Below are 23,775 nucleotides of genomic sequence, written 5' to 3' on the forward strand. Positions count from 1 at the left end.
AACTGGCCTATAATTTTTCTCTTACACTGTCCCTGTCTGATTTTGATATCAAGGTTATACTAGCCTCACAAATAAACTGCAGATGATAAAAAATAAGTTGCAGGTGGTAACAGTGATTCCTTCCAGGGAGTGGATGACCTGGGGATAGAGATGGGAGAAGACTGACTTTTCATTGTATGTCCTTTGTACCTTTTAAATCTTATAAAAATAAAATTTAGAATTAAGAAATGAGAACTCAGGGGACTTCCCTAGTGGTCCGGTGGTTAAGACTCCATGCTCCCAATGTAGGGGGCCCTGGTTCGATCCTTGGTCAGGGAACCAGATCCCGCATGCCACAACTAAGAGCCCACATGCCGCAACTAAAAGATTCCCGCATGCCACAACTAAAGATCCCTCATGCTACAATGAAAATCCCGTATGCGGCAACAAAGATCCCACGTGCCACAACTAAAACCTGGCACAGGGACTTCCTTGGCGTCACAGTGGTTAAGAGTCCGCCTGCCAATGCAGGGGACATGGGTTCAGTCCCTGGTCTGGGAAGATTCCACATGCAATGGAGCAACTAAGCTTGTGCACCACAACAGCTGAGCCTGCGTGCTGCAACTACTGAAGCCTGCACGCCTAGAGCCCATGCTCCGCAACAAGAGAAGCCACCGCAATGAGAAGCCTGCACTGAGCAATGAAGACCCAATGCAGCCAAAAAAAAAAAAGACCTGGCACAGCCAAATAAACAAATATTTAAATATATTTTTTTAAAAAATAAATGAGAACTCAGAGTCTTTATTTTTAAAACAAGTATAATAATCTTTCTATCTCAAAAATTTAGCTGAAATAATATATATGGAAGTCCTTTACAAATTTCAAACAACTAAACAAATTTTTACCTAATTAGTTATGCATAACCAGGTGCTAAATAATGTGCTATAAAACACATAAAAGCTCCACAGAAATCAGAATAGTCAGAGACGGTGCCATCTAAGGCCCTTGCTCATGCCATTACCCTCTTCCCCCTTGTCTATCCAAATCTAACCTGTCCTTCAAGGCCAGCCTCAACCACCATCTTTGCTGTGATGCCCTCCCTGCCACCCACACCCCTTCCTTTCTTGTATCTTGTCCCAATTATGTATTCTGAAGGCCTTTAGCATGCACTTGCCATACAACTTCTCTTATGTTGTTATCTTTCTGATAAATAACTTTTACACTATTGTTTACTTTTCAGAGGTTTACATAATCTCCTCAATTGAATTATAATTATTTCAGGGTGGAAATCATGTATCATTCTTCTTTCTAATCCACACAGCATCTAGGGCACTGTTATATATTTAGTAGATACTTGATACTTATTGGTAGGATAAATGAATAAATGAATGAATAATACAATGAACAATAAGTGAGGTAAACGTTAAGCTAGCTCTTATAGGACTGCTTAAGGAAAAAAAGGACACATTTCAGGTAGAAGAAATAATGGCACAAAATGTATTACAGAGATGAGAATTAACAGTGTATGTGCATGTGAAGGCATGTTTGTGTCTGTGTATGTGACACAGGGTTGGTGATAAATTTGGCTAAAAGAGAATTTTGTATTGGGAAACAATGAGGTATAAAAGAAGGAAAGAAGCCACCTTAAATGATAGGCTAAAGAAATGAATTTGCTCTACTAGATAATAGTGAGCCACTATATTTTCTCTGCTTCCTAGTTATGAATTTTAGGTTTAAGCTAAGCAGTGGAGGTAACCAAAATTAAGAAAAGGAACTGAAGTATTTAATTATGAGATGATATAACATCTGGTATTTGCTTTAAAATATTCCAGGGAATTCCCTGGCTGTCCAGTGGTTAGGACTCTGCGCTTTCACTGCCAAGGGCCCAGGTTCGATCCCTGGTTAGGGAACTAAGATACCACAAGCTGCAGCGTGGCCAAAGCCAAAAAAAAAAAAAATTAAAAAGGTAAAATATTCCAGGAAAAATGCAGAGGAAATAAAAGCAAGATTGGTGAACTGTTGGTAATTGTTGAAGCTGGGTGATGATGGGTACTTAGGAATTCATTAAATTAAATGTTCTACTTTTGTGTTTAATAATTTCCACTAAGAAAAGGGGTGGGGGGAAGTAATCCCAGTAAAAGGGTAAGAGTTTAGGTCACAGCATAACTTGTTACAACTTATAAAACAATTACGTACTCTTGTGTGCACTGCCCCCCAAAAATATAAAGAAAAGAATAGCAGTGAGTGACTTCTGAAGGCAAGTAAGACAGAAATAGGGGGTATTGGTTAATAAACAGTGTTAATATAAGGACAAAAGAATACTGTGTCACAAAACTCTGAAGGGAACACAATGTGTTGGTGCCTGCAGTCAAAGCTACAGTGTTAGGAGGAATATCTGTCTGCTATGCTGAAAGACCTAGAAGGATGAGACGTTGATACAGTAGTCAAAATAGATGACAGTTTGCACGGGGTCAAAGAAAGGAATTATTGATGACACTTTCCATATGCTTATGGTGGTCACAACTATAATTTATAAAGGACCTAAAGTACCCTGGGAGAACTCACAAAAGAAGACAGCGCTGGCAGACAGCAGAAACAAGAACTACAATCCTGCAGCCTCTGGAATGAAAACCACATTCACAGAAAGATAGACAAAATGAAAAGGCAGAGTACTTTGTACCAGATGAAGGAACAAGATAAAACCCCAGAAAAACAATTAAATGAACTGAAGGTAGGCAACCTTCCAGAAAAAGAATTCAGAATAATGGTAGTGAAGATGATCCAGGACCTCGGAAAAAGAATGGAGATCAAGAAGATGCAAGAAATGTTTAACAAGGACCTAGAAGAGTTAAAGAACAAACACCTAGAAGAATTAAAGAACAAACAGAGATGACAATACAATAATTGAAAAGAAAAATACACTAGAAGGAATCAATAGCAGAATAATTGAGGCAGAAGAACAGATAAGTGAACTGGAAGACAGAATGGTGGAATTCACTGCCACGGAACAGAATAAAGAAAAAAAAAAAGAAAACAAATGAAGACAGCCTAAGAGACCTGTGGGACAACATTAAACGCACCAACATTCTCATTATAGGGGTCCCAGAAGGAGAAGAGAGAAAGAAAGGACCTGAGAAAATATTTGAAGAGATTATAGTTGAAAACTTCCCTAACATGGGAAAGGAAATAGCCACCCAAGTCCAGGAAGCACAGAGAGTCCCAGGCAGGATACACCCAAAGAGAAACATGCCGAGACACATAGTAATCAAACTGACAAAAATTAAAGACAAAGAAAAATTATTAAAAGCAACAAGGGAAAAACGACAAATAATATACAAGAGAACCCCCATAAGGTTAACAATTGATTTCTCAGCAGAAACTCTACAAGCCAGAGTGGAGTGGCACGATATATTTAAAGTGATGAAAGGAAAGAACGTACAACCAAGATTACTCTACTCGGCAAGGATCTCATTCAGATTCGACGGAGGAATCAAAAGCTTTACAGACAAGGAAAGGCTCAGAGAATTCAGCACCACCAAACCAGCTCTACAACAAATGCTAAAGGAACTTCTTTAAGTGGAAAACACAAAAGACAAAAAGGACCTACAAAAACAAACACAAAACAATTAAGAAAATGGTAATAGGAACAAACATATTGATAATTACCTTAAACGTGAATGGATTAAGTGCTCCAACCAAAAGGCACAGGCTCACTGAATGGATACAAAAATAAGACCCATATATATGCTATCTACAAGAGACCCACTTCAGACCTAGGGACACATACAGACTGAAAGTGAGGGAATGGAAAAAGATATTCCAAGCAAATGGAAATCAAAAGAAAGCTGGAGTAGCAATACTCATACCAGATAAAATAGACTTTAAAATAAAGAATGTTACAAGAGACAAGGAAGGGGCTTCCCTGGTGGCGCAGTGGTTGAGAGTCTGCCTGCCGATGCAGGGGACACAGGTTCGTGCCCCGGTGCGGAAAGGTCCCACATGCCGCGCAGCGGCTGGGCCCATGAGCCATGGCCGCTGAGCCTGTGTGTCCGGAGCCTGGCTCTACAATGGGAGAGGCCACAACAGTGACAGGCCCACGTACCGCTAAAAAAAAAAGAAAAAAAGAGACAAGGAAGGACATTACATGATGATCAAGGGACAAATCCAAGAAGAAGACATTACAATTATAAATATATATGCACCCAAAGAGGAGCACCTCAATACATAAGGCAAATGCTAACAGCTATAAAAGAGGAAATCGAGAGTAACACAATAAAAGTGTGGGACTTTAATAACACCTCACTTACACCAATGGACACATCATCCAGACAGAAAATTAATAAGGAAACACAAGCTTTAAATTACACAATAGACCAGATAGATTTAATTGATATTTATAGGACATTCCATCCAAAAACTGCAAATTACACTTCCTTCTCAAGTGCACACAGAACATTCTCCAGGATAGATCACATCTTGGGTCACAAATCAAGCCTCAGTAAATTTAAGAAAATAGAAATCATATCAAGCATCTTTTCTGACCACAATGCTATTAGATTAGAAACCAATTACAGGGGAAAAAACATAAAAAATACAAACACATGGAGGCTAACTAATACACTACTTAATAACCAAGAGATCACTGAAGAAATCAAAGAGGAAATAAGAAAATACCTACAAACAAATGACAATAAAAACACAATGACTCAAAACCTATGGGATGCAGCAAAAGCAGTTCTAAGAGGGAAGTTTATAGCAATATAAGCCTACCTCAAGAAGCAAGAAAAATCTCAAATAAACAATTTAACCTTACACCTAAAGGAACTAGAGAAAGAAGAACAAACAAAACCCAAAGTTAGTAGAAGGAAAGAAATCATAAAGATCAGAGCAGAAATAAATGAAATAGAAACAAAGAAAACAATAGCAAAGATCAATAAAATTAAAATATGGTTCATTGAGAAGATAAACAAAATTGATAAACTTTTAGCCAGACTCATCAAGAAAAAGAGGGAGAGGACTCAATCAATAAAATTAGACATGAAAAAGGAGAAGTTACAACGGACACTGCAGAAATACAAAGCAGCCTAAGAGACTACTACAAGCAACTCTATGCCAATAAAATGGACAACCTGGAAGAAATGGACAAATTCTTAGAAAGGTATAACCTTCCAAGACTGAACCAGGAAGAAATACAAAATATGAACAGACCAATCACAAGTAATAAAATTGAAACTGTGGTGCTTCCCTGGTGGCGCAGTGGTTGAGAGTCTACCTGCCGATGCAGGGGACACGGGTTCATGCCCTGGTCCGGGAAGATCCCACATGCCACGGAGTGGCTAGGCCCGTGAGCCATGGCCGCTGAGCCTGCGTGTCCGGAGCCTGTGCCCCGCAACAGGAGAGGCCACGACAGTGAGAAGCCCACGTACTGCAAAAACAAAACAAAACAAAACAAAACAAAACAAAACAAAACATTGAAACTGTGATTAAAAATCTTCCAACAAACAAAAGTCCAGGACCAGATGACTTCACAGGTGAATTCTATCAAACATTTAGAGAAGAGCTAACACTTATCCTTCTCAAATTCTTCCAAAAAATTGCAGAGAAAGGAACACTCCCAAACTCATTCTATGAGGCCACCATCACCCTGATACCAAAATCAGACAATGATACTACAAAAAAAGAAAATTACACACCAATATCACTAATGAATATACATGCAAAAATCCTCAACAAAATACTAGCAAACAGAATCCAACAACACATTAAAAGACTCATACAACATGATCAAGTGGGATTTATCCCAGGGATGCAAGGATTCTTCACTATATGCAAAGCAATCAATGTGATACACTATATTAACAAATTGAAGAATAAAAACCATATGATCATCTCAATAGATGCAGAAAAAGCTTTTGACAAAATTCAACACCCATTTATGATAAAAACTCTCCAGAAAGTGCGAATAGAGGGAACCTACCTCAACATAATAAACGCCATATAGGACAAACCCACAGCAAACATCATTTTCAATGGTGTAAAACTGAAAGCATTTCCTCTAAGATCAGGAAGAAGACAAGGATGTCCACTCTCGCCACGATTATTCAACATAGTTTTGGAAGTCCTAGCCATGGCAATCAGAGAAGAAAAAGAAATAAAAGGAATACAAATTGGAAAAGAAGAAGTAAAACTGTCACTGTTTGCAGATGACATGATACTATACATAGAGAATCCTAAAGATGCCACCAGAAAACTACTAGAGCTAATCAATGAATTTGGTAAAGTTGCAGGATACAAAACTGATGCACAGAAATCTCTTGCAGTCCTACACACTAACAACAAAAGATCAGAAAAAGAAATTAAGAGAACAATCGCATTCACCACTGCAACAAAAAGTATAAAATACCTAGGAATAAACGTACCTAAGAAGGTAAAAGAGCTATATTCAGAAAACTATAAGACACTGATGAAAGAAGTCAAAGATGACACAAACAGATGGAGAGATATACCACGTTCTTGGATTGGAAGAATCAATATTGTGAAAATGACTATACTACCCAAAGTAATCTACAGATTCAATGCAGTCCTTATCAAATTACCAGTGATATTTTTTACAGAACTAGAACAAAAATCTTAAAATGTGTATAGAGACACAAACGACCCCAAATAGCCAAAGCAGTCTTGAGGGAAAAAACGGAGATGGAGGAATCAGACTCCCCAACTTCAGACTATACTACAAAGCTACAGTAATCAAGACAATATGGTACTGGCACAAAAACAGAAACATAGATCAATGGAACAGGATAGAAATCCCAGAGGTAAACCCACGCACCTATGGTCAACTAATCCATGACAAAGGAGGCAAGGATATAAAATGGAGAAAAGACAGTCTCTTCAATAAGTGGTGCTGGGAGAACTGGACAGCTACATGTAAAAGAATGAAATAGAACACTCCCTAACACCATACACAAAAATAAATTCAATATGGATTAGAGACCTAAATGTAAGGCTGGACACTATAAAACTCTTAGAGGAAAACACAGGAAGAAAACTCTTTGACATAAATCACAGCAAGAGCTTTTTGATCCACCTCCTAGAGTAATGGAAATAAAAATAAACAAATGGAACCTAATGAAACTTAAAAGCTTTTGCACAGCAAAAACGAAACTATAAAAAAGACAAAAAGACAATTCTCAGAATGGGAGGAAATATTTGCAAATGAATCAATGGAGAAAGGATTAATCTCCAAAATATATAAACAGCTCATGCAGCTCAATATTAAAAAAAAAAAAACCCAATCAAAAAATGGGCAGAAGACCGAAATAGACATTTCTCCAAAGAAGACATACAGATGGCCAAGAAGCACATGAAAAGCTGCTCAACTTCACTAATTATTAGAGAAATGCAAATCAAAACTACAATAAGGTATTACCTCATACTGGTTAGAATGGGCATCATCAGAAAATCTACAAACAAATGCTGGAGAGGGTGTGGAGAAAAGGGAACCCTCTTGCATTGCTGGTGGGAATGTAAATTGATACAGCCACTATGGAGAACAGTATGGAGGTTCCTTAAAAGACTAAAAACAGAATTACCATATGATCCAGCAATTCCAGTACTGGCCATATACCCAGAGAAAAGCATAATTCAAAAAGACACATGCACCCCAATGTTCACTGCAGCACTATTTACAATAGCCAGGTCATGGAAGCAACCTAAATGCCCATAGACAGACGAATGGATAAAGAAGATGTAGTACACATATACAATGGAATATTACTCAGCCATTAAAAGGAATGCAGTTGGGTCATTTGTAGAGACGTGGATGGATCTAGAGACTGTCATACAGAGTGAAGTAAGTCAGAAAGAGAAAAACAAATATCGTATATTAACGCATATATGTGGAACCTAGAAAAATGGTACAGATGAACTGGTTTCAGGGCAGAAATAGAGACACAGATGTAGAGAACAAACGTATGTACACCAAGGGGGGAAGTGGCGGGGGAGGGTGGTGGTGTGATGAATTGAGAGATTGGGATTGACATATATACAGTAATATGTATAAAATGGATGACTGATAAGAACTGCTGTATAAAAAAACTTTTTTTAATTAAATAAAATTTTTTAAAAAACGAGTGCTTCAGGCTTCCCTGGTGGCGCAGTGGTTGGGAGTCCACCTGCCGATGCAGGGGACACGGGCTCGTGCCCCGGTCCGGGAAGATCCCATATGCCGCGGAGCGGCTGGGCCTGTGAGCCATGGCCGATGAGCCTGCGCATCCGGAGCCTGTGCTTTGCAGCAGGAGAGGCCACAACAGTGAGAGGCCCGCGTACCGCAAAAAAAACACGAGTGCTTCTCTAATACCCACCAATTTTTTTTGTTCTAAAAACATGTAAGGAAATCCATTCTGAAGTTTTTGCTTTTGGTTAAAAATTTAAGTTTACGACTATGCTATTATTATAGAGTTAATAAACCTATCTCATTATCTCATTAATTAAAGCTCAAACCACTAGATTATAAGAAAATAATAATAATATAATATAATATACATTAATGATATACTATTATTATTATTAATATATTATTATATATTAATAATATTATATAACAATAATAATAATCTAGCTCAAACCACTAGATTATAAGAAAATAATCTGTAATGCTCAAAGGTTTACACAGACATCAACAAAAATAAAACCACTTACCATAAGTGATCAATAGAAGGACAAAAGGAATATTTTTAAATAGGTTCCTTATTGATTTCCCATAGGAATACTCTCCAGGGGGACTGTCTTGGAGAACTGCTTGAGCCTGGCTTGGTGGATACTGAGGTTTTTCTTTGAATGCTGGAAACATACATGAAAAGATAATTCAATATACAAGTCTTCTTTAGTGAGCAGACTAAATTAAGTTTAAAAAGGTAGTAAAAGTCTTTTATAGTAAGGCTTTTCATTTTCACTAATTTCTAAGTGAAGAATAGTTTGATATTATCATCTCAACCCTCTGAGATGGACTAAAACTCAGAGATTTGGCCAATTCACAGAACTGAACTGTAAAACCATCAATACTATGTCACAACTTTGCCCAGTGATTATTCTGTTTTTAGTTAAGCAAGATTAATTTTTATTATATTAAGTATTCAACAATTCTATTTCTAAATTTGGTTCAATCCGTAATTAGAGGTAATATCAGATATGAGCAAGCCAGTAAATTGAGCTTTTAGAGGACTGTCTTGAGTTAGTACCTATTTTCTTCTGAAATTTGATAGAAAGTTTATCATCTGATGCAATTACCCCTCTTGAACTGAAAAGGTCCATGTGGATTCATGGGAGCAGAGCTAGGTCCTGCTTGCTGACTCACTTCAGCTGCATATGGAAAATCTAGGGGTAGAGCTGGGAGACATAAAAGTGTGATACATAGTTTCTGATACTGTAAGTTCTAGCACTGCCCATTACTATGTAGTTAGAGAAAGATCGCACAGCCTTCTCAGCCAGATATTTAGAGACTGCCCTTTTGCTGGGCAGGGAAGGATCTACTAATTTCCTGCCATAGATGGCTAGGCAGAGATTTCTGTAGGGTATGGCTAGCCAGGAGTCAAGACTTTCTGATAGAAGAGCTGACCTGCTAAGAGTGGTACATCAAAAATTAAAATCCAGTTTTAGTACTGACTCAAAATTTTAAACTCAAATACATACAGGAAAAATGCTGTATTTCACTGAATCTAAAATGGTCTGAGGCTGGCACTTAATGATCTTGGCAGGCATCAACAGAAGGTTTTCACATAACCATACCTGAATTGACACCAGTGTTACATGCCATTGATTTTTTTTATTGTGATAAGAACATTTAACTTGAAATCTACCCTCTTAACAAACTTTTAAGTGTACAATAAGTATTGTTAACTATAGGCATAATGTTATACAGCATATCTCTAGAACTTATTCATCTTAGACGCCATTGACTGATTACTAAAGGCACCTCAATTTCAGAGACGCCATGAAAAACATGTACACTTTAGAATCAATAAAGTAGGGTAAATTCAAAAGCCAAAAAGAAGGTAAATGGATTCAGAAGAAAGTAATATTTTCTAAAATATTAGAATTTCCTCCTTCTCTTTCTCTCTCTCTCTTTTTAAATAGTGGCTATTTCTTTCTTCCAACAAAGCAGCCTGCTTTGTAGTTTGAAAGTGGTCTAGATCTGATGGACCTGACTGTCAACTGTAATCATGTAGAAATTTTTTAAAAATACAGATTTGGGGATTCTAGAGAAGGCTCAGTGAATCAGAACCTCCAGAACAGAACCTTAGAACTGTATTACACAAAACTCAACGCTCAGCCAGGTTTGAAAATCACTGCAAAAGCAAGAAATGATTCTTAAAACTTGCACACAATATTGTAATTCTCTTAATTCTCCTGTTTGCTGCTAAAAATAAAAAATTACAGCTCTTTGCTCACCAAAACATGGATTAATTATGATATAAATAAAACAACAACTAGACTTCTATTTTTATAGGTCTTACAACTAATTGAAGCGGAGACATAACTCATATTTACTTTTTAATATCCTTATATTGGAGGACTGGTAGACATAAAACGTTTTAAGTGGTTGCAATCCCTCCCCTTCCTTTCACCCTATCTGCTCCTTGCACTGTTGAGGACGCCTGTTGTCCTCTCCTGAAAGTCTCTTTGCATCCTAGTTAAGATAGGAGATATCTCTCTTTATTAATATTGGTAAAACAGAACTCACATGTTGTAAAACAAAGTTTCAGAATGTAAAAACTATGCTTACAACGTAGTCATGGGTATTGAATGAGTCCTAAGTCTCTTACTTAGATTTTTATTTACTACAATAAAATAAGTCTAAATGGCTCAGATCTGAACTCAAATGCAAAATAAAAACAAGTTCTGGTAGTCTTTAATTCCATTAGACTTGTTTTCTGAATACAAGTGTTATGTCTTAGTTTCAGGAAGTTAACTGCTTTCTTGGACAAAATCAAGATTTTATCTACCAGTTACACAATATAGTAAAGTCAGGCTTAAGTCTATAAAGGAAAAAAAAAAAAAGAGGAACAAAAAAACCATTGGTCTATGACCCTGTTTACGCCTCATTGCTCCTTTCAAAGGATGAAATGTGGCTTTTTCTTTCTCCTTTGAAACCGAAAAATAGACTTCTAACTTCTCTTCTCCCCACCAAAAAGTTGTGCAAATAAAATAATTAACTAATAAAATAATTAATTAGTAAAAGTTATTCTCCACCCTTAGCAATAGGAATGGAAAGTAGCCAAAGGATTTTGGGCACCACATTCAAACTTTTTCTCCCATGATGAATAAATAACAAATCTATTGTGTTTAGGACCACTTCTATTTTTTGAAATCAGGTTATAATATTATCTTTTGATTTCATTATTTGTGCTTTTGTGATTCAAGCGGACATTACACATATTAATTTATTATAAGACAAACACAGGTTTGAATCCTGGCTCTGCCTCATCTCACTATATGACTCGAAGAAATCAATTCCTGCTTCTCAGCTATTGCTTTCTCATTCATAAAATGGAGATAATAACAACAAGCTGGTATGAGGACTACATGATATGTGTAAAAGAATTTTGTAATTATTGAGTACTACACAAAATACATTGTCTTTTTGAGGAATATTTATTTTTAAAAATCAGAGACTTTTCAGGGAATTCCCTGGCAGTCCAGTGGTTAGGACTTGGCTTCCACCGCAGGGGGTACAGGTTGGATCCCTGGTCAGGGAACTAAGATTCCACATGCTGTGCAGTGCAGCCAAACATAAATAAATAAATAAATATTTAAAAATAAAATAAAATCAGAGACTTTTCTCAGGGCTTGAAATTCTTATACACTAAGTAAAACGTACTTCTATTAACAATTTATAATAGGAGCCAATATATAAATATCCTGAATATAAGAATCAAAAATAAAATTATACATGCATGTTTTATACTCATGTATTTAAATACCTTAATATTAAATATTTTGACTGCCATTACTTTTGGTTTCTGTCATCCACTCATTTTAGTGAATCAGGATGATAAGGATTTTAACTGACATACTTAAGTGATATAGTTTACTGCTCTGCATAAAAAGAACAGCTTTCAAATACAACGGCATTACCACTTATACAAGAGGAATTGAAACAAATAATCAGACTAAGTAAAAATTAAAATGATATATTTGTATATGTAACATTTTATTAATGGAGTTAGATTGCCCAGGCTCAAATTTCATCTTTAGCATTTATATACTAACTGTGACCATGGGTAAGTTAAATTTACTTAAATTCTGTGCCCAGTTTCCTCATTTATAAAATGGGAATGATAATAATAGTACCGCCCTTATAGGGCTTTGAGGATTAAATGAAATATAGCATGCAGTTGTGCTTTTAAACATGTTTGGTACATATCAATCAAATGTTAGAGACTGTAATAGTATTCTCCCAATAAGAATGGGGTATTAGCGTGAAATTCAGTGGAAGGTTGGGCTTAATTCCTAGAAATGTTAGATGGATTACACTTAGGGAGGGTAATAGGATTACATGACATGAACCCTCCTCAAGTTAGTATTTTAGGAAGACTTCTGAATACCAGTTTGGTATATGTCACATTGCTGAAAAGCATCAGCACAAAACTAAATTATTTTATAAGATTTGATTGGGCTTCCAAAATATGTATGGGTAGAATTTAGAAGGAAGTAGCATTGTCTCTTCGTAATTAAGGAACTATAAGAAAGTTAGGATTTTTAAAATAATCCATGTTTTCCTTAATAGCAAATATTTAGGTATAAGGAAAACAGGTAAATTTTTAATTTAAACGTCACAATTTTCAACCTAGACTTTCATATCACAACTGTATATTATCTTGCTTTTATACTATGCTTAGTATCATAAGATTAAGTTTATAGGTCACCAAGCAAAACTTGACAATGAGCTTTTTTTTTTCCTATTCTATTTCCATTCCATTCACCCCCCATTTCCATTTCCACTGTCTACTCATAAGCCATGAGTATGTAAATAATTATGTACATGAATAGCTCTCTTTTATTTCTTAAATAATACAGGGTGATACGCCAATGGTCATACCTATGTTTTTTGTCCCACTCCTTTGACAAATAAAAATCTTATATTTGTAGCATCTCATATATATATATATGTTTAAATACATGTGTCTTATATATAATTTTTTTTCTTATATATAATTTTGTATCTATAGATATCTTATATACAGTCTATTACTCTCACTTCTTCCAAAGAGACAAGCAATTGAAGACGATAAAAAAAGGAAAACCAGAATTTATGCAAAGATACATAGCAATCAAAGGAAAGAGAATTATATATATATATATTTCTTTCTTTTTTTTTTTTTTTTGTGGTACGCGGGCCTCTCACTGTTGTGGCCTCTCCCGCTGCGGAGCACAGGCTCCGGACACGCAGGCTCAGCAGCCATGGCTCACGGGCCCAGCTGCTCCACGGCATGTGGGACCTTTCCGGACCAGGGCACGAACCCGTGTCCCCTGCATCGGCAGGCAGACTCTCAACCACTGCGCCACCAGGGAAGCCCGAGAATTTTATATTTTAATAATCCCTATTGCTAATGGAAGATCCATTTATGCAAAATGTATATAAACTATATCTCATACTTCATCTAGCACATCAAATATGGCTACCAGAAAAGTAGATATAGGAATTTGTTTTTTAAAAATATAGATTTCTTTTAAAACCTTGTTAAACTGACAAAATAGTACAAGGGATAATTTATCCTTTTTCAGTAGTCAGCACACAGCAAATATGCCACTCCCTAACAGAAACATAAAAACCAATCATAGGTAGATTGGACATGTCAGAATATTTTAAATGCTACCATGAGAATATTTTGTTCATTATCTTAAGGAAAATTAAAAATATGTGGGCTGAGTTTCCTATCCCTGGGTCCAGCAGTTCATCTCTAAAGGCATCTGTGGTGGTGCAGTGGTTAAGAATCCACCTGCCAATGCAGGGGACACCAGTTCGAGCCCTGGTCCGGGAAGATCCCACATGCCACCGAGCAACTAAGCCCGTGCGCCACAACTACTGAGCCTGTGCTCTAGAGTCCACGAGCCACAACTAGTGAGCCCACGTGCCACAACTACTGAAGCCTGCACGCCTAGAGCCTGTGCTCCACAACAAGAGAAGCCACCACAATGAGAAGCCTGCGTACCGCAACGAAGAGTAGCCCCCGCTCGCCACAACTAGAGAAAGCCCGCGTGCAGCAATGAAGACACAAATCAGCCAAAAATAAAATAAAATAATTAAATAAGTAAAATTTAAAAAAATAAAGGCCTCTCTATCAAAACACTCCATAGTCTTTAACATACATTTTCTTTGAAAACTGAGGATTTTATATCTGGTGATCATAAAAAAAAAATTGCATTTTTCATTACTGTTATAACCATGGTAAAAATTAACATATAAAATTTAAAACTCCAGCTATAATGAAATTTAATTATAAATTTTAATGATTGAAAGATGGCCTTTCAACTTTAAAGTTCCTTTCTTCTTCAAATCAATTTAAGATATACTGAGTGCCCACAAGGCAATATTATAGTTATGTTAGCAGCTCTATTACTTAAATAAGCCTCACCTATTCTTTTCCCTGAAATCAAAATTGTTTCCCATTAAAAATGAACTTTAAAAAGCAGACCTTCCCAAACCTTCTTCCAAACTGATGATGGCTGCTTGCAGCTGATTTTGACTGACTGCTTCAAGAGACAGGCCCGGACGAGAGGACTCGGGGACGAGTGGTGGCAGCAGTGCTTTGCTGGAGTGGCCTAACAAGCAGATAGTTGCCACAGTTTGAAATTCTGCTGAACAGCTTGCTGCTGCCCAGGATCATTCACTGGTCAACATTTTCAGATCCAGTTAACTGTTAAATTGGGGATCCCTAGAAGGATTTATCATTTAAAGGAAGGTTGTAGCCTATTCGCATCATTTCAAAGCACGACAAGAACTTGTTCCTGGCGAGGTTAGTGTAAGATGCAGACACATAGACGGATAGGCAAAGAGGAGGCAGGTAATATGTTTGAAACCAACAGTTATCAGGAAAGAAAAGTTAGTAGGGAGACAAATGAGATGAATTAGTCTTCAAACCCTTTACAATATTAAAACGGATGTAGCGGACCATAACATATCCTTAGGCGGTAGCATTCATTACCTAAACAAGAAAGTGAACAGCAAGAATGAAACAAGCAAATAGCACTTGAGATATTACCAGTACAAATTTTCAGGGTTGGTTATTTTTATTTTCATATGTTTGTCATGCACTTATCTATATAAGCTTTAGGGAAAATAATTCACTTACCAATTACCGTTAAAATAAATAAAAGTGTGGAGACAGCTGAAGTTCCATAAAACATGGTACTGATATTACAAGCCAGCAGTTGTGTGTTATTCTGTGTGTTCGGCACCAAAACTGGTGGCAGCAAAAAGCCAACTGCAGTTCCAAGCTGTAAAATAAACAGTCCTGTTAATTCTTTCTTCTTCTTATAAGAGAAAAAAAAGTAATCAACATAAAGACAACCACTATTGCAAGGTCCTTTCGTAAGCTCTAAAGCACCATGTTCTAATGTCTTTTTACCATACCATTAAAGGAAAATTGTTGTCAAATGTCTTCCCTAGTTAATAAACATTTACTAAGCTCCAACCATCCAAATGATGCTGCTATAACGTTGTGTAAGACACACTCCTTACCCTTTGGCTACTTACAATAAAAAAGGAGAATAAGGGCTTCCCTGGTGGCGCAGTGGTTGAGAGTCCGCCTGCCGATGCAGGGGACACAGGTTCGTGCCCCGGTCCGGGAGGATCCCACATGCCGCGGAGCGGCTGGGCCCGTGAGCCATGGCTGCTGAGCCTGCGCATCCGGAGCCTGCGCTCCGCAGCGGCAGAGGCCACAGCGGTGAGAGGCCCGCGTACCGCCAAAAAAAAAAAAAAAAAAAGGAGAACAAAAATACACACATATACACAAAAAAATGCTGAGAAAAGACAACATACAAAATGGGAGAAAATATTTGCAAATCATATATTTGATAAAGATCTACCATCCAGAATATATAGAGAGCTCTTACAACTCTACAACAAAAAGACAAATATCCCAATTCAAAAATGGGCAAAAGACCTGAATAGACATTGCTCCAAAGAATATGTATAAATGTTCAACAAGTACATGAAAAAAATGCTCAATATCATTAGTTATTGGGGAAATGCAAATCAAAACCATACCCGCTAGAATGGCTATAATTTTTAAAAAAAAACAGAAAGTAACAAATGTTGTCATGATGTGGAGAAATTGGAACCCTTGTACACTGCTAATAAGACTGTAAAACAGTGCAGTCACCATGGAAAACAATTTGGCAGTTCCTTAAAAAGTTAAACATAGAATTACTGTATGACCTAGCAATTCCTCTCTTGGGTATATACCCCCAAACTGAAAACAGGTATTGAATATTGTGCATGAATATCCGTAGCAGCCTGATTTGCAATAGCCAAAAGGTGGAAAACAGCAAATTGTCTATCAATGAATGAATGGATAAACAAAACGTGGTATATCCATTCAATGAAATATTATTTAGAAAGAATGAAATACTGATAGATGCTGTAACATGGATGACCTTTGAAAACTTGCTAAATGAAAGAAGCCAGACACAAAAGGTCACATACTGTATGATTCTATTTATATGAAATATCTAGACTAGGGAAATCCATAGAGAAAAAACAAATTAGTGGTTGCCAGGGGCTAGAGAGCGGGCAATGAGGAGTGACTGCTTAGTGGGAACTGGGTCTTCTCTGAGGGTAGATGAAAATGTTTGGGAACCAGATATAGGTGATGGCTGCACAACATCGTGAAGGTACTAAATGCCACTGAGCTGTACACTTTAAAATGATTAATTTTTTATGTGAATTTTACCTCAGGAAAAAAAAAATTAGGCCGACTATGATCATCACAACAAGAGAAATAAAATCAAAGTATTAAAGGAGGATCAGTGGAGGGAGATTTCAGATTCTTTGGGGGACGGAGGTGAGACAGAAGGGCCCAAGATAGGTTTCAAAGAGGAGGCTGAGGCAGAGAAGTAACATTTACCAAATATTGCATTTGCTCCCTATAAAAAGCTGGATAGAGACAGTTAAACCGGTAATTACAAGTGTAGTAAGAGCAGTACTGTGATGAGAGGTAGAGTGCCATGACTGGGAAGATCATGTAATTGATCATTCAAGCAAGAACACTAGTTAGAGTGAAAGGGACCCCATGAGCAGTTGTACTGGACAAGATGTACACCTGGACTATTCTAGGCCAGTTGGAGCATATGGTCACCTTAGCTAAGAGAGTACTTTAGAGGAGCACCCTGTATAGATGTGGGGTTCAGGAAAAATTTCTGAAGGCACAAAGATCTGAATAAGAAATTAGAGTTAGCCAAGTGAAACAGAAACGTTCCCAGTCAAGTAAGTCAGAAAGAGAAAAATATCGTATATTAACACATATATATGGAACCTAGAAAAATGGTACAGATGAACCGGTTTGCAGGGCAGAAATTGAGACACAGATGTAGAGAACAAACGTATGGACACCAAGGGGGGAAAGCGGGGGTGGGGGTGGTGGGATGAATTGGGCGATTGGGATTGACATGTATACACTGATGTGTATAAAACTGATGACTAATAAGAACCTGCTGTATAAAAAAATAAATAAAATAAAATTCAAAAAATATATATATGTTCCCAGTCAAGGGGACATCATGTACAAAGGAAGGAGAGAGCATGGCCTTGTAAGAAACTGTAAGTAGTGCACAAGTCCCCTCAGAGCAGAGCAAGTCTGTATATGAGGAATGGAGGCTGTGCAGAGAGGTGATGCTGAGGAATTGGCAGGAGGCAGAACTGGAAGGTCTCACTTGACACTTAAGAGAGTTTGAATTTTTTCCTAAGGGCAATGGAAGACACTGCAGAGGGCAAGGGAGTGTCCAGGACAGATGTGCACATTAGAAAGACCACAATGGATGAATGTGGAGAATAGAGGGAAGAGAGCAAGAACTGCAGATAGGAAAATCAGTTAGCAAGCTCTAGGTGAGAGCTACGGGTGGCCAAGGCTAAGATGGTGGCAGTGGAAATGAAGAGTAATGAGCTGGGAGACAAGGTAAATTTTGATTGGTGGGGTCATATGGGATAGTCAAGTGGAAATATCCAGCTGACCAGTATCTACATAAGTCTGAAGCTCATTAATTTATTGAATAAATTTTTATGGAGAATCTACAACATGCCAGGCACTCTAATGAATGCTGGACATTCAGACGATGTGCCTATTTCATGAAACTTACAACCTAATGGTGGGGATCGGAGAAGAGTAATAATTAACAGTTAATATATAAACATAAATATATCAGACAGTGATAAGCACTACATAGAGGATTAAAGTACAATGATGTAATAAGCCAGTGACTGGGCAACTCTAAATGGGATCCTCAAGAAATGCCACTGAATGATATTTAAAATGAATTTAAACTGAGAGCTGAATGATAATAAGGATATAACAATGTGATCTTAGGAGGAAGAACATTCCAGACAGAGAGAATGTTTTTGCAAAGGCCCTTATGAAAAATGCAAGCTTAGTGTTGTTTAAGGAAGCAAAAACATGTTAGTAAGGTTTTGTAATCCACAGTAAGGAATTTAGATTTTATTTTAATTACTATGGGAAATCATTGGAGAGTTCAAAGCAGAGCTATGACATGGTCTGATCTATGTTTTAAAAGGTTCTCTCAGGAATTCCCTGGCAGTCCAGTGGTTAGGACTTGGTGCTTTCACTGCTGGGGCCTGGGTTCAATCCCTGGCTGGGGAACTAACATCCTGCAAGCCGTGCGGCATGGCTAAAAAATTAAAAAAAAATTTTTTTTTAGAAGGTTCTCTCAGGTTAGAGACTTGGCACAGTAGATGGGTAGTTAAAAGACAGGATTCAGGAATCAGACAGACCTAAGTGTGAATTCTGCTGCTAATTAGCTGTGTGACTTTTGGAAAATAACTTTATCCCTTCAAGTCTCAGCTTCTGTATATATAAAATGAGGAGACTAATAGTTCCTACCTTACATAATGAAATTAAATGAAACAATGTGTGTAAAGTACTTAGCATGGTGCCAGGTTTAGTGAATGCTCAATAATGTTGAATATTACTATGAATGACCACTCCATAATCTAGGCTAAAGATGCATACTTGGGGGTCGTGAGCAAGTGCAGAGCTACTAGAGTCAAGGAAGGATTCGAACACTTAGGGAGAATGTGGGAGGAAGGCCCAGAGGTGTGCCAAGTGTTAGAGGGAAATCTGCCTATGAGAAAACATTTCCATTTATTATCCATGAAATAGATAATCCATAGATATGGAGTTGATAATATTTCCATCATGCTCAATGAAGTATTAATCTTGCATATAATTTCGTAAATGAAAAAATAGTTGAAGGAAACAGTTCCTATCCAAACATGTGGAAGCAACCAACTAAAATATCAGTCACAAATTATTTTGGATATACAACTATATTTCAAGCTATTCCTTCTTCTGTACTTTTAAAGGAAATAAATATAAAGCAATAAGCCCACATGTAGAGTTAGTCTTTACATGGAATTTAAATAGATCTTACTGTGATCTTGAAACAAGTGTTAGACCAGAAGTAAAAGAGTAACATTCTTTTGTTACATAGCTACATGATATATGTATAGAGAGAGGTAACATTTTTGTTATACAGGTCTTTTTTTTTTTTTAAGCAATTTCTTTTAAAAAGTCTTTATTGAATGTTACAATATTGCTTCTGTTTTATGTTTTGCTTTTTTTGGCACCAAGGCATGTGGGATCTTAGCTCCCTGACCAGGGATCGAACCTGCACCCCCTGCATTGGAAGGGGAAGTCTTAACCATGGGACCGGCAGGAAAGTCCCTTGTTATACAGGTTTTTAACTTGATTCTCCTCGAGCTGAATGAACACTCGATATAATTTACATAAAGTATCATAGGACTTCATATGCAAAATTTAAATTACAGTAAAAGCACCATTCTGCAATTAAAACACACACACACACACACACAAATTCTACCTAATAATGCTACTGGAACGCTAATGAATTTGAACCTATGGTGTTGGCAAGTCTAGGAAACAGTTTAATGGAGACTTGGCAAAATAAGCCACGCTTTTGCAATGGATTCTATGATCTATGATTTGTCTTGCATTTTCTTACCGTTAAAATTTGGTAATAGGACTCAGTAATGCTGTGAAGTCTTTATCACTAGATTTATTTAGGGATCATTTACAAATGTCTGTTATGTACCAGGCACTCTGCTGACTGCTAATATATAAAATTAAACAGAAGCTGTTTACATGGACCACTCAAAATAAGAACAAACTTCCCAGAACACAGCACCTTCCTTTTGCAAAGAATACACTGATGACAAAAATAATACCTACTTTAGACTCATTCATTATTGCACTGACAAGTTTTCTATGATGTTAGGCCTAGATATGGGCCTGTACAGTTAATTACTTTACAGGTAATTCTCAAAGATGACCAGGTAGTCATTTTAAACTGGTTTTGAAAGGTCTGTCTTCACAAATAAATCAAAACCCCTCTTTAATCCAAGACTGCTTCCTATTTTATGACTGCTCACCTCCTGCCCTTCATTTATAGAATGCCTCCTAAGGGTCCATCCATATACCTAGCTCACATGGCCTATGACGTTTTATCCGGTCCTTCGGGATCCGATTTTCATCTATTACCCTAGTCCTTACCTGATTACCTAGCACGGCGGTGGCGCAAGCTGTGGACACCTCCTTGGGCCCAAACCACACTGAAGCGATGTGGGAGGGCAAGCCGAGGATGAACACCTGGGCCACAGAGCACAGGCACTGGCCCAACATGGTGACCCAGAAGAGATGCTGCTGCACGCTGCCGCACTTGATCCAGGCGCCCAGGCAGTTGAGGCCGGAACCGAGCAGGGCGGTGAGCCGCAGGCCTCTGGTATCCAGCAGCCAGGTGGCCGGGAAGATGAGGGGCACGTAGGCCAGCATGTATACCATGGACAGCCAGTCAATGTGCAGCGAGGAGACGTTGTAGAAGCCCTCGAAAACGTTGCTGATGATGCTGTATTGGATCCACTGAAACGCGTTCACCATCGAGTACAGGCTGAAGATCAGTAGCACCAAAAAGCGCCGCGCGGAGAGCGCAGTCCGGGGCACCAGGGTGCCCTCGACCGCCGGCGTCTGCTCGCCGGGGTCCTTGGGCAACAACCGGGCCTGGGTCTCCTCCTCCGGGGCCAGCGGAGTCTTCGGCCTGTCCAGAGCTCCCGAGGGGGCCTTGGGGCTGTCCCGACAGACCCCATTCAGGGCCAGGCAGCCGGCTTTGGGCCCGTTCTGCGTCTCCGCGCTCACCTTTCCAGCGGGCGCGTCCCCCGGGACCGGGAGGTATCCGTTCGCGGGCGGGTGCCCGTTCGCCACCGTTGTCCCCTCCTCATCGTCGGGCAGTGCCATGTCCCTGGGCTCCCCGGAGCCGCCTGGCGCCCCCGCCCTCCTCCCAGCCCTGCACCCCCAGCCCAAGACCCGAGGCCCTCCCTGCACCCCAATCCCTACCCCTCGGCCCACTGCTCCTGCGACCCTCTCCCCGGCCGAGTGAGCCTCGGTCTGAGCCGGGAGCTGCAACCCGCGCTGCCTGAGCCCGCAGGCGAAGTCCTCGTTCCCGTGCGCTGCCCGGCGGGCGGTCACTCAGGGCCAGGCCGGGCCGGGAGAAAGCAGCGTCACTGCGCGGTGAAGGCCCGCTGGCCAATCAGCGGCACCCTCGCCCGCCGGAGCCAATCGGGGAGCTTCCGGAGGGGCGGGGCGGGAGTGAGTGTGCGGGGCGGTAGAGGAGGAAGGCCAAGCTGGAGGTCTACGCTAGGTGTTCTCCTTCTGGATGGATGCTGTGGCCAGAAGTCCTCCGACCTGGGCGTGGGCGGGCGGGAGGCGAGCTTTGGATTGGGCAACTCGGGACTGCGAACGAGGGGCTAGGAGAAACGGGGGAGACAAAGAGGCAGACATGAGTCTCTCCACCTAGGGGGGCTCCTCTAGGGACAGGTCTAACACTGGCAGAGGACAAACTTGGCCTCTCGGCCCAATGCAGCTCTCAACATCGGACGCTGCCTTTAGAGCAGACAGGAGCACGTTTCATAAATTCGTGCTGTCTCGGCAGAGGGAGAGCACCGGAAAGCATTTTGATCCAAATAAAGAGATTTCTTCAGAAATCTGCCCTTGTGAAGTTGGAATCTCTGGGACGTGCTGTGCCTGAGCAGGCCCTGTTGCTCAACATTCTCCCTTGCACCAACACTTGCAGTTAGTATTTACTGGACACACATTCAGTGGCTTCCAAGCACCACACTTGCTTTGAAAGGTATGTGCCCCACACTGTCATGGACTCTGGGGAATAAAAAATAAAAATGAGACATATTGCCTACTCTCAAGAGCACACGTAGCCTTGTAAGTGTTCCTGGACTACAGGAAAAGTCAGTCCTGCTACTTCTTGGGAAACTAAATTTGAAGGAAAAAAAAAAAGACTCCAAGTATTCATTATTAAAGTGGAATTGAAACTAGGGGTATCTCACAATGGATTTAATCTTAAACGGTAGGGCTTCCCTGGTGGCGCAGTGGTTAAGAATCCGCCTGCCAATGCAGGAAAAAGAGGTTCGAGCCCTGGTCCAGGAAAATCCCACATGCCGCAGAGCAAGTAAGCCCGTGAGCCACAAATACTGAGCCTGCGCTCTGGAGGCGGGGCCCCGCAGCTACTGAAGCCCATGCGCCTAGAGCCGGTACGCCACAGGAAGAGAAGCCACTGTAATGAGATGCCTGTGCACCTCGACGAAGAGTAGCGCCCGCTCTCCACAACTAGAGAAAGGCTGCTCGCAGCAATGAAGACCCAATGCAGCCAAAAATAAATAAATAAGTTTATTTTTCTAAAAAAGTGTTGCTACCTAGAACTCTAAAACCCAGTACACTTTCTTTTTATTGCCTCTTAACATCATTATTTTGGTAGCATATAAAAATATATCAGATACGTCTCAGTGCAGGTGAAATACTACATAATCCTAAACCTGAAGAAATATGTGCATTTTATGTCTTCCTTGGTCATCCTATATAAATTGCACATTCCACTCCTAATCCCCTTCATTTTTCTTCTTAATGCTTAGCACTCTAAAATGTCATTTTGTTGTTGGTGGTGGTGGTTATTTCCTCCTTCCCCACTAAAACGTCAGTTCTGTGAGGGCAGGGCTGAAAGTTGTTTTGCTTTGCTGCTGTTGCTGTATACTGAGAACCTGAAACAGTACTTAGCAGTAGGTGTTCAATAAATATTTACTGAATGACTGCAACTAACAAGCATTGGACATTTTAAATAATTACTTATTTTTAAAGTGAATCCATTTCTTTTTTAAAAAAATTGTAAAGTTCCTCTGCAAATATGATTTTCTAAACACTGATTTAGATATTATTTTAGATGACTGAGTGATGTCCTCTGAATGAACAAATAAATGTGGAATCCAAAGGACTTCATTCTTAGTTAAGATGTCTATTATATGGATTTCTGAAAAATGAACTAATTGCATTGCTTAATATTCAGTACAACTCACTATTCATTATTCTGAGGCTTTTTTTTTTAATACCTTCACGAACCATGAAACCTTCTACATAGCTCACACACACACAACAAAAACCTGTTCAGAAAGGGAATCAGGGACTTCTCTGATGGCGCAGTGGTTAA

General features: G+C 39.1%; 1 protein-coding gene across 1 annotated transcript in view; it reads right to left on the reverse strand.

The window, feature by feature from the left end:
* The window catches only part of FLVCR1 (FLVCR choline and heme transporter 1), a 35,493-nt gene extending 13,799 nt beyond the window's left edge, over window positions 1-21,694 (reverse strand). The window contains exons 1-3 of the mRNA XM_082669934.1: window positions 20,784-21,694; window positions 15,333-15,477; window positions 8,680-8,820 (exon numbers count right to left, since the gene is read on the reverse strand). Of these exons, the coding sequence (XP_082526060.1) occupies window positions 8,680-8,820; window positions 15,333-15,477; window positions 20,784-21,521 (1,024 nt within the window). The 5' untranslated portion in view covers window positions 21,522-21,694. The remainder of the gene's footprint in view (window positions 1-8,679; window positions 8,821-15,332; window positions 15,478-20,783) is intronic.
* Window positions 21,695-23,775: the final 2,081 nt, after the last annotated feature.

The sequence above is a fragment of the Grampus griseus genome (assembly GCF_964374135.1).
Source record: "Grampus griseus genome assembly, chromosome: 1".
Lineage (NCBI taxonomy): Eukaryota > Metazoa > Chordata > Mammalia > Artiodactyla > Delphinidae > Grampus > Grampus griseus.